This window comes from Rhinolophus hipposideros, assembly GCF_964194185.1.
Source record: "Rhinolophus hipposideros genome assembly, chromosome: 7".
Lineage (NCBI taxonomy): Eukaryota > Metazoa > Chordata > Mammalia > Chiroptera > Rhinolophidae > Rhinolophus > Rhinolophus hipposideros.
Window position 1 is genome coordinate 41,892,250 of NC_138053.1, and position 14,736 is coordinate 41,906,985.

At 33.4% G+C, this 14,736-nt stretch overlaps 2 protein-coding genes across 2 annotated transcripts in view; both read left to right on the forward strand.

Annotated features, from left to right (window-relative positions):
• The window catches only part of CETN3 (centrin 3), a 608,779-nt gene that overhangs the window by 516,381 nt on the left and 77,662 nt on the right, over window positions 1-14,736 (forward strand). The gene's annotated exons all lie outside the window — the stretch shown is intronic.
• LOC308499987 (COP9 signalosome complex subunit 9) lies at window positions 11,693-12,118 on the forward strand. The gene has a single exon (XM_081054023.1). The coding sequence runs from the start codon at window positions 11,720-11,722 to the stop codon at window positions 11,891-11,893; it is 174 nt and encodes a 57-aa protein (XP_080910149.1). The 5' UTR covers window positions 11,693-11,719; the 3' UTR covers window positions 11,894-12,118.

The following is a 14,736-nucleotide window of genomic DNA, read 5'->3' on the forward strand; positions in this document are numbered from 1 at the left end:
TAAAACTAATAAAAATAAAAATTAACTCTAGTTTGCTATTTTTTTTTCTTTTTCTGAAGAATCTTTGTTTTTCTAAATATCAGCATGTGGTTTCCTTGCAGCAGTATCTCCTTACATTTTATTGTAGACAACAATCTGTTGGAGTTTTTCTTTACATTTCCTGGTTTTGTAATAAATACATTTGATAAACATGATTTCTAGGGTAATGTTTCTGTTTAGAAATTTTATAATAAATAAATTTTAAAATAAATAATAAAAAAATATTTATTGTATAAATAAATTATTGGTATCTATCTATTGATCCATCATCTATCTATTCATTCATTCTAGTGTAAAATAGATCTTCTCAGATCTGATATTTACAAATATCTTATTGCCTTTGACTTCATTGAACATCCACTGTGGTACTGACCGAATGCCTTTTCAGTTCTACAGTTGTAAGGGACTCTGACAGGGATCATCCAGGTGGCCAGCAAGCTCTCTTCCAGTATGGATCTCTTGCAGTGAATCGAGAATATTCTCCTACTTCCACTGTTTGGTTCTGGCACATTCCTGATCAACCTAATATAAAACAGGCTAAAATTTCCACAGAGATTTCTGTCTGGGCTCTCAGTAGGTTTGTATCTCTCGGCGTGCCAAAATCCACTCTCAGTACCCATCTTCTTCATGCCCCATTTTGTTATCGAAGTCTAGCCACCAAATGGAAGTGCCTGAAGAATACTTAGGGACATTCCCTTTCTCAGGAGAAACATCTTTGAGTAGAGAAATGGATGCCTAAGTTTTAGGTTATAATTCTCTTTTATGTCAGAGTTAAGAACTAGAATGAGTAGGGGAGAGGAGGGTTTTCTAATTTTATTTCAATTGAGCAACTTTCCTGTTTTCAGGAGTTTAACATACATAGCTCATTGATCTTATTTATAAACCGTCTCCATCCATCTTGTTTTTAATGGAAATTCCCTCAAGAATTTGCTGATAGATTGACACCCAAAGTTCAATTTCAGTTGTAATCTTTTTCTTAAAATTTTTGAGTTTTTAAATATATTTTCAGGGATAATTTTTAATATTTTTGAGAGTTTGGAGAAGATGCATTGTGGGGTGTTATACTCTTTTAACCAGAACCTCTAAAGTCATTAATTTAAATGATTTTTTTTAATTTATTTTTTTATTTTTAACTCCTAAAATGTTACCAACCAAAATGAGGGAATTGGAGAAAGGGACAATTTTATTTGGAGAGAAAAAAAATAACTTGTCATATTTTTCTTCACTCTTTTGCCAAATAAGATATAGCTTCCAAGTTAGACTTATTTTCCTTCTCTTTTTGAATCTTTGAAGTTTGATATTTCTTTATTAATAACCCTATAACTCCCATCAACTTTTAATTCATCTGATGAGTCTTCCAGAAATTCAGTAATATTTTTCTTGTTAACTTGTAGCATAAATACTGTAATACTCAGTAAGTTCAGGTACATTAAGGATTATGTGTGCCTCAACAATTTTAGACAAAGTTTAGATTTCTTTTTTTCTCCTATTTGTCTCACTTTAAATCTCTTCCTCTTCCTTCTCCTGTCCTCCATCATCACTCTTTTTGTGTACAAGCCTCCACAGTTTATCTGGTGTTTCTAAGCACCACGTTTTAGATTCAAAGAGTGTTTTCTTATTTCAGTTTAAATAGATCTTTTCTAGCCACTATATAGTAGGTTTGAAAAGGTCTATATATCTTTCACTTTCAGGTTAGACTAAAACTAAGTGAAATTAGAATACTTCAAATATCCCGTAATCCCTTGTTCCCTGAACATACATGCACAATAACACTGTATTCATAATGAGTTGAAAGAAAAGAGACCTGGAGTGAGTACTGGTTCAGCCAAATGGGAAACAACCTCAATCATGCTCCTTATTTCCTGTTCTCATGTCCTCAGTCCCTAATTGCCTTAGGACTTCTAGTATCAGTCACCAATTACCCAAATAACAGAGTGTATACCAACAAGACCATATGCTACGTTCAATAAAATCCTGTGGGGGGAGGGGTTGAGATAAGTGCAGGTAGGAAGAGTTACATTTATAAAAGTGTAGCAATTGCTTATCATTTTATGTGTCAATAGACAGGCAATCAAAGAAACATGATCATCATTTGCTTTCTTGATATCTATTCTGTCATCCTTTTCTTAGTACCTGGGGGAGAGTTAATCTATACAAGATCAATAGAGAATTTACCTATTAGATAAATTATAGATCTTAGAAAATGTTAACAATATTAATCTTCTTGAGAATTATAACTACTGTTTCCCCTAAAATAAGACCTAGCTGGACCATCAGCTCTAATGCGTCTTTTGGAGCAAACATTAATATAAGACCCAGTATTATGTTATGTTATGTTATGTTATATTATATTAAAATAAGACTGGGTCTTATATTAATTTTTGTTCCAAAAGACACATTAGAGCTGATGGTCCAGCTAAGTCTTATTTTCAGGGAAACACAGTATGCAGATTAAGAATATCCATATTTCTAACATTTCGGCAGATAATATAGTGAAAGAGCAGAAGTTTCTTTAATTTACTCTAAAAATTTATTTTAAATTCTGAAAGAAACTGCATTTCTAAGTTAAACCCTTTGGAGAACTGACTTGACACCTATAAGTTATCTGTGAATATGTTACAAGTCTTAGGAAGTGGGCCCATATTCATTCAGGCATATTAGTTGTGTGGAAAAGGTAACTTAATTCATTCTATCCAACTTACAGAACTCTTAGATCAATCAAGAACAGCAACCATAAAAATTTACTTTTTGAAAGGGTTTGAAATAATGATGACATACGTTTTTAGTCCATTTTCTCCTGAATTTGCACATTTAAATGTGTTGATTTCAATCAGTTGGTCATACAGCAAAATGCTGTGTGTCTATTATATATATATGTGTATATGCTGTAATGATTCAGAAATCATACTATGTATACACACAAACACACAGATACAGACACACAGACACAAAGACAGACTGAAACACACACGCACACACACACACACATACACTCACACACACACACACACACACACACACACACACACACACACACTAAGACTTCCATACATGGGAGATCTTGTAGATAGTCCATGTGTTCCAGCACTACAAAAAGTCTATTTTATTCTTGTAGAAATAATAATGATAGGAAAAAATAGATTCATTACTTTAGTAGGAACTAATAATCATATTTAAATAATGCTTCTTGTAGCTTACTTAAATCTTAGATATATTTCCTCTTGATTGATTTTGAGAAAGAAATGAAAACAATTGGTTTCTTAGGTGAGGTTATCTAGAGGTGGAGCCTAAGAAAAGGATTCAAGCCGTACCTAATTTTAGGTGTGCCAGGTGTGAGTTGTGGAATGGGATCTCCTTGGTGAGGTAGCTCTCAGGTGGTGAGGTCAGTTATCCAGAGAAGAGGGCAGCCATGAACTATTAGTAGTCAACACTCACAGTGACTGATGATAGGTGTACCTGCTACTGGATGGACCTCAGTGAGATGCCAACAGTATCCACTACAATTGTATACACTATTCATTGACGTAATTGGACACATTTTGGCATGATTAATGCTTTCCTTTTCTTCATCCATTCTTATGTTGCTTAATGGTCTAATTTTTTATTAAGGTTTTTCTTACTCCTAAAATTATTAGGCTTTCTTAAGCTTTGTTTTTATAGGTTACTAAAGGGTAATACTAAAACTAGTCTAAAGGGATAACGACCAGATAGTTTCACCTATTCCATGACTGCTCCAGTGTTATTCTTTCCTCTTCACTGAAGCATTATGTTGGTAACTCATAATTTGGATGGATGGTTATTATACTGATAATTTATGATAACATTTACTATTACATCACCTGGAATTCATTTACTATTATGTCATTTGGAATTAAAAATTAATATTTTAGTAGAGACTATTTATATCAATAAGTTAGTATGGGATTAAATCAATATTTTAGAAAATATTCCAAAGACCTTTTGAGGAAAGATTTGATAAGTTTATGAACTCTTTTATGATTTATTAAAGTTGCTTTCATTCTAAAGATTATAAAACTCTTTCACTGGAAGAGTTTAAGTCTGATGCAATTATTTCAATGGATTTTAGATCTGAATTCATGCATATATTTAAGGTACTGTAATGGAATAAATCACTATTAGAATAACTCCTTTAAAAATTGTATGTTGTGATGCAGTTTCTTGGAACCATATAGGAATTTAACAGTCCTGGATTAAATTCTGGGTTAACTGTCCTGGGTGAGACAGATGATATTTTAAAGTTAAGGAAATGAGCACTCAAAATAAATAAAAATATGACATTTTGCAACACTCTTATTTTATTAAGCAATGGAAACAATCACATAGGTATAATAACAGTAACAAAATTAATAATACCAAACATTTACATAGAACATATGCCAAGCAATATTGTAAACCCTTTTGATACATGAACATATTTAATCCTCCAGACAACCTTGTGAAATATGTGTGATTAATATCCCAATTTTACATATGAAAAAATAGATGCACAGAGTGATTAAGTGACTTGCCTGAGGTCACATAGCAAGTATGAGATGGAGTAACAATTCAGACACACACAGTCTGACTTCAGAATCGAGTGCTTCATTATCTCACTAAAAAAAGGATTCTCATGAGTAATCTTACTCTTCCTTTCCAAGGGACAGTTTACATATACACAAGGAATAGATAGTATTGGTCTTAGTCGTCCTAATACGCATTTGAAATTATGAGCGAAGTGTTGTCCATCTAACTAAAATATGATCATTAGCTTTAAAACTGCCATGATGCTATGATGACATCTTATTCTTTCCATCTTATTTTTTCTCTGCCTCCTCCATTCCCTCCTCGTCCTTCTCTCTTCCCTCTTTCTCTTTCTCCCTCTTTTTCTTTACCCAGTACAATGCACTATTTAAAAAGAAAATTAACTAGTCAAGCGAGTGAAGAAAAAGCCCTAAAATTCTGAAAAGCAGAAAGTGGGATAAAAATTTTAATAAAATGTTTATAGAAACAGTATAGATCTAAATATTTTATAAATATCAACTGCAGTATTATACTCATATACTTGAAATATAAATGCCTTTTATATACCTTTTTCAGAACCTGACAGATGCTGAAGGCAATTGGGGAGTTATATAGTAAAGTCCTTATCTTACTGATGGCTAGACTAGAATTTGGCAACTTCATTAATGTTACTGTTTTTACATGTTGAAAATGTATAGTCTAAAGTAGTACAAACAGTTGATATGTTGGGGGAAAGCTTCTTACTTTATCATTTTATTGACCCCAAATTTATTTTGGAATCTTTTAACAGTCCTCTAGGATGAGAGAAAAAAGTGTATTTTTAATTTTCAGAATTAAAAATATTGTTGCAATTGTTTGTGTGTGTGTGTGTGTATATACACACACACATATATATACATATACACATATACATATGTATGTTTCTGATTTACTATACATATATATGTATATGTAGTTATACATATACATACACATATATGTATATGTAGTTATACATATACATACATATATGTATGTATATACATATATACATACACATACATATATACATATACATACATATACATACATATATATATGTAGTTTTTATCCCTATTCTGAGATTTTTCTTCTTTTAAAAAGTGAAGAATGTTTTGTTGTTTAACTCTCTCTTTGGAAAGGGAAACTAGCAGCTGTAGTGTGTTATTCAGACTTGGTCTGATTATATATCTAGAAATAAAGTCCTACCTTAACTGTTTAATTAAAGATTGAAAAGAAAATATTTAAGCAGGTGTTAATCAAGTATTTAAGAAAAATGTTGCATACCCCAGCCTTTCCAGGTGCAGTTCAAGTTTTCTTCCCACCTACAAAATAAAGCAGATACCAGACAGAGAGGTAAAATCTATTTTGAGGCCTGAAAGTTTATATCTTAAGGTTGAAAATCTTATGATTATCACTCAACATTTAGTAGTTTCCTTTTAAAAAACAGTTTTACAGCTGTATAATTGACATTGCATTATTTATAACTGATATAGATTAAACTGCATATATATCAAGTGTATAACTTGATAGGTTTTGTTTTATATATATTTATATATAGATATAGATATAGATATAGATATAGATATAGATATAGATATAGATATAGATATAGATATAGATAGATATATAGGTATATATCTATATATATATGGCCAAAAAATGTACACACATTTTAAGTAAGGGAAAACCTGTATTAAAATTGTAATACTTAATATATACGGATAAAAAAAGATGATTACAAGTCATGCATATACATTTTTTGGCACCCTGGTGTGTGTGTGTGTGTATGTACATATATATATATGTGTGTGTGTGTGTATATATATATACATATACATGTATATATATATATATATAATCTCCATGGAAACCATCACTGCAATCAAAGTAATGAATATGTTTTTTATTGTAAAATAAACATACAGAAAGTACAAAACAAAGTTGTAAAGCTCAATGATTTCTCACAAAATGAACACTCATAGCCAACCCTCTGGTCAAGAAATAGAACATTGCCAGTCCAAAAGAAACCCCTGCATCTTCCATCTGCCTCACAAAAGTAACTCCTAACCTAATTTTTTGGTAATTATTTGCTTTCTTTATAGTTTTAGCAAATAAATTTTTAAACATAAACACCATAATTCAATTTTATGTATTTGTAAAATTTTACATAAGTGGAATAATATAGTATGCATTCTTCAATGTCTGGCTTATTTTGCTTAATATTATATTTATGAGAATTGAATTTTATTGGATGATTTTTTTGCATCTATACAAATAATAATGTTTGTTTTTCTCCTTTAAATTGTAAATTTAAATTGTAAATTGGCAAATTACAGTGATCTATATATTGCTATATTCTATTTGTTAATATTTTGTTTAGAATTTTTACATAAATGAACACGATATATTGGCTTTAGAAAATACAGATTAATGTCAAAGTGTTGATGGCTCACAGGCCCAAGGTATTTAAAAAAAAAAATCTGAGCAATAATTGGCTGACCACTAAAATATACTGACCTAAGAATGACTTCTAGGATGCCAGACTAGAAGAATATAAAAAATAATAATTTAAAAATATTCTGAAGAGTCTTCAGTGGTGGCACGCCATGGGGGAAACACTCCACAGAATTGCTCCAGGCAAGTGCCTAACAACAAACAACACAAAGCATAAACAACAGCTATGTAAAATGGAGATCAGACCTTATGCTTAAGTCTTTGATCCATTTTGAATTAATTTTGGTACATGGTGACAGATAGCAGTCCAGTTTCATTCTTTTGCACGTAGCTATCCAATTCTGCCAGCACCATTTATTGAAGAGGCTGTCTTTCGTCCATTGTATGTTTTTAGCTTCTTTGCCAAAAATTATCTGTCCATATTTATGTGGTTTTATTTCTGGGTTCTCAATTCTATTCCATTGGTCTATGTGTCTGTTTTTCCGCCAATACCAAGCTGTTTTGATTATTGTAGCCCTGTAGTACAAGGAAAAATCAGGGAGTGTGATACCTCCAGTATTGTTCTTTTTTTTTAATATTGCTTTGGCTATTCGGGGTCTTTTGTGGTTCCAAACAAATCTGATGATTTTTTGTTCTATTTCTTTAAAAAATGCCATTGGGATTTTAATGGGGATTGCATTAAATCTGTATATGGCTTTGAATTCATAGGTACTAAACTTATGGACCTTGGGTTCAAAGAGCATTTTATGAATTTGACTCCAAAGGCAATGGAAGTAAAAACTAAAATAAACAAATGGGATTATATGAAACTGAAAAGCTTCTGCACAGCAAAAGAAACTATTGACAAAATAATGAGGCAACCAACTGAATGGGAGAAGATTTTCGCAAACAGTTCCTCTGATAAGGGGCTAATATCCAAAATATACAAGGAACTCATGAAACTCAACAACAAAAAAACAAACAACCCAATTGAAAAATGGACAGAGGACCTGAAGAGACATTTCTCCAAAGAGGATATACAAATGGCAAATAGACATATGAAAAAATGCTCAACATCGCTAATCATCAGAGAAATGCAAATGAAAACCACAATGAGATATCACCTCACCCCAGTCAGAATGGCTTTCATCAACAAAACAAATAGTAACAAGTGTTGGAGAGGCTGTGGAGAAAAAGGAACTCTCATACACTGTTGGTGGGAATGCAGACTGGTGCAGCCGCTATGGAAGGCAGTGTGGAGGTTCCTCAAGAAATTACGAATAGAATTACCATATGACCCAGCAATCGCTCTCCTGGGTATCTACCCCAAAAATATAAAAGCATTTCTCTATAGAGACACGTGTACGCCAATGTTCATTGCAGCTTTGTTTACGGTGGCCAAGACATGGAAACAACCAAAATGTCCTTCGATAGATGAATGGATAAAGAAGTTGTGGTACATATACACAATGGAATACTATTCGGCGTTAAGGAAAGATGATATAGGAGCATTTGTGACAACATGGATGGATCTCGAGAGAATAATGCTAAGTGAAACAAGTCAGACAGAAAAAGCAGAGAACCCTATGATTTCACTGATATGTGGTATATAAACCAAAAAGAACAAGACAAACAAATGAGAAACAAAAACTCATAGACACAGACAATAATTTAGTGGTTACCAGAGGGTAAGGGGGTGGGGGGTGGGTGACGAGGGTAAAGGGGATCAAATATATGGTGATGGAAGGAGAACTGACTCTGGGTGGTGAACACACAATGGGATTTATAGACAATGTAATACAGAATTGTACACCTGAAATCTATGTAAATTTACTAACAATTGTCACCCCAATAAAATTAATTAAAAAAAAATGGAGATCAGACGATGGATTTCCCCTTCCATTTCATGATTATTCCAGATTAAATACTCTCAAGGGGAATGGCAGTAAATTACTTCAACTTGGCAAACCACTATTTTTTTCCCCTCCCTCCTTTCCTCACTTCCGTCATTCTCTCGTCTCTTTCATTCCTTCTTCCTTTCTTTGCCTGACATTTTTTTACTTTTGATTATTTCTGTTACTGTTCTGATACCTTTGATTATTTCTAACACGTTTCTGCTAAGCACTTACACTGGTATTCCTATAAATTAAGGCATTCTGATGTGATGCCGCACTATTTGTATTTGTACATTTGTCCAGAAGACACATACATTTGTTGTAAACATCAAATGTTTAATAATTACATGTTAACAACAGTAATCTCTACCTTGATGGTATTTCTGTTGTCTCATGTTTCTTTAAGCTCTCCTGTGCTTAAATTTTTCTACACCAAATATGTTGTTATTCGTATATCTCTTGGGGGGAAATTTCTTGGGGGGAAAGTAATAAATGCTATTTATTACGTGAATAATGTACCCATAGTAATTATTAAACAAGTCAAAGTAAAATAAATTCAGTTAATTGAAAAAAAGTAGCAATTTAAAGATGCAAGAGAAATATTGTATGCAAAAATATAATGTTTTTAGAATTTAAACTTTCAATTGTTCTTGAGGCTTAAAAGAATTAGGAAAAATTTTCATTTGTTCAAAATTTGGGATACACTGTTATATTTTATAATACTGGACAATACAGAATCAATATTTTTCAAACATTTTTTATGAGCTCAAACTGAACTGAATTATGCCAAGAACATTTTGCCTTAATTTTTAATATCATGGGTTATTCAATGGAAGCTAATCCCTATGTTTATGATTCATTTAAATTTAATTATCAAAATCCCACCACTTGATGTGTAAAGAGAAATTTTAGAGTTTTAAAAACAGGTAATTTTATTGTACTAGTGGTAAGAAAAGCAAAATGTTATGAAAGATTCAGAACAATTTTTAACGAGCAATCAATTTTTTAGTTTTTTAAAAAAATATTTACTACTACTTAAAAAGAGATTAAGGTCATTTCTCTGGTTGAGTAAAGGTAGTCTTTATTCATAAGGAAACATGAATAGAAAGTTTATCATATTTCTACTTTTAAACAATAGTATGCCAATATGTATAGTATTTTTGAGAAAAAAGCTCTATTTTCCAGTTTTACACATATCACATGACAAAACTTAATAGCTCTTTAAGTAATTCCCCAATAAGTTTTGACATTTCATCTTCAACTATTATTATCTCAATTCAAATTTTTGTTTGTTTGTTTTTAATGTTCCAGGTGGTTTTAATCCTTTCCATCTGCCTCTCTCCCTCTTTCTTTCTGTTTCTTAATTAACTGTACAGATAAAACTATACTAATAAGAATTCTTCTCCTTGCTACCAGATAACTTGCTTCTGAATACAAAAGTTGCTCTGTTTCTAACACTTACATAAGCATGTGTCTACAAACACATTCATGTGCTTATGAGTTTGAAAACATGCAACTCACATGGGACAATATTTGTCACAACACTTTCAATCAATACATATCTCTTCACATCTGGAAGAACTGAAGCCTATATAGCCAGATTCGATTCTTGCAGAAATTAAAAGGTATAACTTTGTCAAAAGTACGCTGGCAAATCTTTGTAAAACCACATTTATTTTGGAAATTTCAATCACCATGTTTAGGTTTCCCCCTAGCCTATAACGTGTTATAGCACTAAATTATGTTAAATAATGTATTTTAGTGTTTAATATTATTAATATACTAAATATTAGTATTATTTAACATTTAAATTACAATACGTTTAAACTATATTACACATTGTGCTAAGAATTTTATATATTATAATTAGCCTCACCGAAATGAAGAAATGCTTAATTCTCTTTGCCTCGCCTCTATTTTCTTAATACCAAAAATGTCACCCTCCCACAAAACTATCCTTCTTCCATGAAGATTTCCCTACAAGTCTTATATTTCTCTCATCATTAAATGAATGCTAAAGCTTACATATCATACTTATCATATATACCTCATATGTACATATTGTATTCTATAGCTATCTTTGATTGCATCAGATTCCCCCAGATTTTCTTTGCAGAATGATCAGGAACCTCAGCTACGGAGTTCAGCCATCCTGGGTTTCCTTCTTACCTTCATCACATATTAGCTGTGTTATCTGTACAAGTTGCAAAACTTCATTAGTTTCCGAACAAAAATAATACCTAACCTAGAGAGTTATTCTGAAGATTAAACGAGACAGCTGTAATTCTAGGCTCAGAATAAGCATGTACTAAATGACAGTATATTATGTTAGATGGCAGGAGTTTATGTTATACCCCTTGCACATGTTTAATTTACAGGCATTTAAAGCAATGACTCTTAAGTTAGATGTGCTATTGTTTTCTGAGAGGGGCATATCCCAGTCATCCGAGGGGCTTGTGTAAACTCCTCCTTCTTCCTATCCTACTTCCCCTTACCCGGGTCTAGATTCATTCCCTGAAAGACAATTTTCCAAAGGTCAATTTGATAAAAATCCAATTATTCACATTTCCTTGTTCCTTGTAACTTCTGAACAATTTTACAGTAAGTTTTACTATACAGAGAAGTTTTATTCACCACTGGAGTTTCCTGCAGTTTTATTTGACAATTGTCATTTCGTTTTCCTCACAGTGTTTTCAGTTATTTTAATTTGTCTTCCGTTGACCACTTGTAGCTATATAAAAACAAGAAGGAACTGAGATAAAAAGGAGAGAGTACCGGGTGCGGGGCGCCCGGAGCGCCGCGGGAAGGGCATGAAGCCGGCGGTGGACGAGATGTTCCCCGAGGGCGCCGGGCCCTACGTGGACCTGGACGAGGCGGGAGGCAGCACCGGCCTCCTGATGGACCTGGCCGCCAACGAGAAGGCAGTGCACGCAGACTTCTTCAACGACTTTGAAGACCTCTTTGATGATGACGATATCCAGTGAGCTACTGTCCGTTGGTGCGTGTGGTCACGCCTTTGTCACCTAGTGCCGTAGTAGATGGCCTCAGACAATTTGGAATGGTTCTGAAGAACCGTGGACATCACCTGAAATCAGGAGGTGGTTATGCAAGAAAGGGAAGGGTGCTTTTAAGTGCGGATGAGGCCTGTGCGTCTCTGAATGTGACCAGCTTTTGTCCTGAACTTCAATTAAAAATAAACAATGTCGTCACTTGCAAAAAAAAAAAAAAAAAAAAAAAGGAGAGAGTACCTACTGGGCGCTAGGACTGCCATCACACAACAAAGCCCAGACTGGAGATGACAGGGATGGAGGACCCAAAAGAGAGGAAGGACGTCAAAAGATACTGCTCACATCAGAATCTGAGAGGGACAAGGGGACACTGAAATAGTTAACAGACATTATTGTACCTACCACAAATGAAAAACCAGGAATGTTCAGTACCAGGATGTCTGGTCATCTTCCCTAGGGACAGACTGAAAGGGGTGTTAGGTGTGAGGGACAGAGGGAGAGATTTGTGTACATTGAAAGAGGAGCCTGAGATAATAAGATATAGTAAAGGAGGCAGAGCAGAGAAAGGGAAAATTGGACAGATATAACAACCTGTTCATGAGACTGTATTTATAATATACTTTAACAATGTATACAAATAACTATTCAAAGCTATATTCATTATGAATATGTAAATGTTTTCTTTTTTTTAATTAATTAATTTATTTATTAGTTTCAGGTGTACAAAACAAGGTAATACTTAGACGTGTAAATGTTTTCTTTATGAAGGTTTTTACCTGGTGGATATAGTTTTCATGGGTATATTTTTCTATTGGGACAGAGAGGAATAGAGGTACTTTCAGGTACTGTTATGAAGACAAATTGAAAAATGGTCAACTAAAACTTTGCAGAAATTTTTAAAAGATGGTGAAACTATCCTAACCAATATGGATGTCTGTAATTTTAAAGTTTAGCAGATGAAAGTACACGATAACCTTCAACAAATTAGCATCGACTTCAATTTCTTGTAGTGAGTAGACTTTCAGGGATTGACCTGATAAATTTTAAGTCCAGAGAAAAGTAGTATGGAACATAATTCATATTAGGAATCCAAACTCATAAGAATTAAAATTGGGATTGATTTTAATCTTAGATCATTGTGCACAATGGGGAAGGGAATGTATTTCTATATGAAATGCTTGGATTGCTTTATCTCTTATCTATTGGCTACTCCTGTGCTAATCTTGCTGAGCAGAGTATTAGCCAAAATGTAGGCAGGGGAGAGGGTAGGAAGAGAATGTGGGAAAAAGTGGGTAGGAAGAAGCTAAAATTGGATTGAAATACAAAGGTGGAAAAATCGGGTCCTTACCACAGAGGTAGAGTTGTCTTCTGTGTTTTGAATTTAAGCAATTTCAATATTTCTGGGGACGGAAATATTTTCTTAGCATAAAACACAGGTGCAGGTACCGTGCAGCCAAGGAAAAGCATTGGTAAACATTTGAAAGTCCTTCCAATGGCATGGTCCAGAGCCAAACGTTCAGTCTGCTTCAGTGACTTAAGTTTCTCTTCACACCTAAATGAAGATGGCCTGTTCTCAATGTACTGAAAGGACAATCTCAAAGTCACATGAGGAGTCTTTGTGAGAAGGCAATGAGGGCTAAAATAAGAGAGTTAGCTACATTTGTTCAGCAGCAAGACATTTTTAATGGAAAGTGTTCTGTGGCTATTGGTACTGTACAGTAATAGTTTACGTTCTAGTCATCTCACTTAGTCTCATTGGAACAAATTCTCCCTTTTAAATTAAGAGGTAGTTGGTAAATGTCTCCCCTGGCACAGAGGAGAGAAGAAACCTTTTCTTTCTAATGTTTTCAGACTTTTCAAAGTTCCTGTGTTTCTGCCAGGTTATGACAAATAAAAACTAGAAACAACAAACTAATGTTTTGGTAGATAACAGAAGTCCACTTTTGCTAACAGGTCAGGGTCCTTTGGAATTATTGCCGTGATAATACGTTTTTCATCTGATGTTCTCTCCCTGAACAGTATTGCATGTTCTCAGAACATGGGCATTGTTTTCCCCTCATCTCAATGTGTAGTGGCCATGATAGCATCCATGTATGGCTTCTCCTTTTCAAAGAAGAGAAGCACTTATTTTTCTGCTCTGACCTACCTTCCTTTTATTAATTCCTAAATCTGTATCTCTCTCCATTAGAGATTAGAGAGTATGTTTCTAAGGACTGTGTGCTCATAAGAATCATCAACATTCCTTCCTTTATGAGAATACATTCTGGCATCTAGAACATCTGTATGGGGGCTGAATTATTGACTTCCAATTCTGGCATTATTGTCGTTGACAAATATTTTGAGAATTCTTTTTAGAATTACCTTGCCTTATTTTTTCCCCTTGGGTTCTGACTCAATTTGAACAGTTTTCTCCTTTGGGGTATAGTATCATTTATAATGATGCTGTAGCTTCTCCAATATTTGTATAGGAAGGCAAGAAAGAAGAGAAGGCAATGAGTGTTATGAAAATCAGGCAAGACAGAAGTACCTTTACTTATGGATTCTTTCAGCAAGCATGCAATTCTGATACCATGAAATGTATGTAATAGTATTTAAAACATTGACATTTAAAGAGTGATATTTGGCAATGGGAATGAAAAATTTCACTTAAATATAGTTGCTTTCTAGGTGGGACTGATTCATGTTTAACAGCAAAGAGGATTTATGTCAGTTCTGATTCCAGTTACAGTGGACTCCTCAAGATCCCATGTGTCCGATCATGTGATCACCTATTAATTGAAGCTTTAACAAACATGAAAAGAATAGATATACTAAGTTGT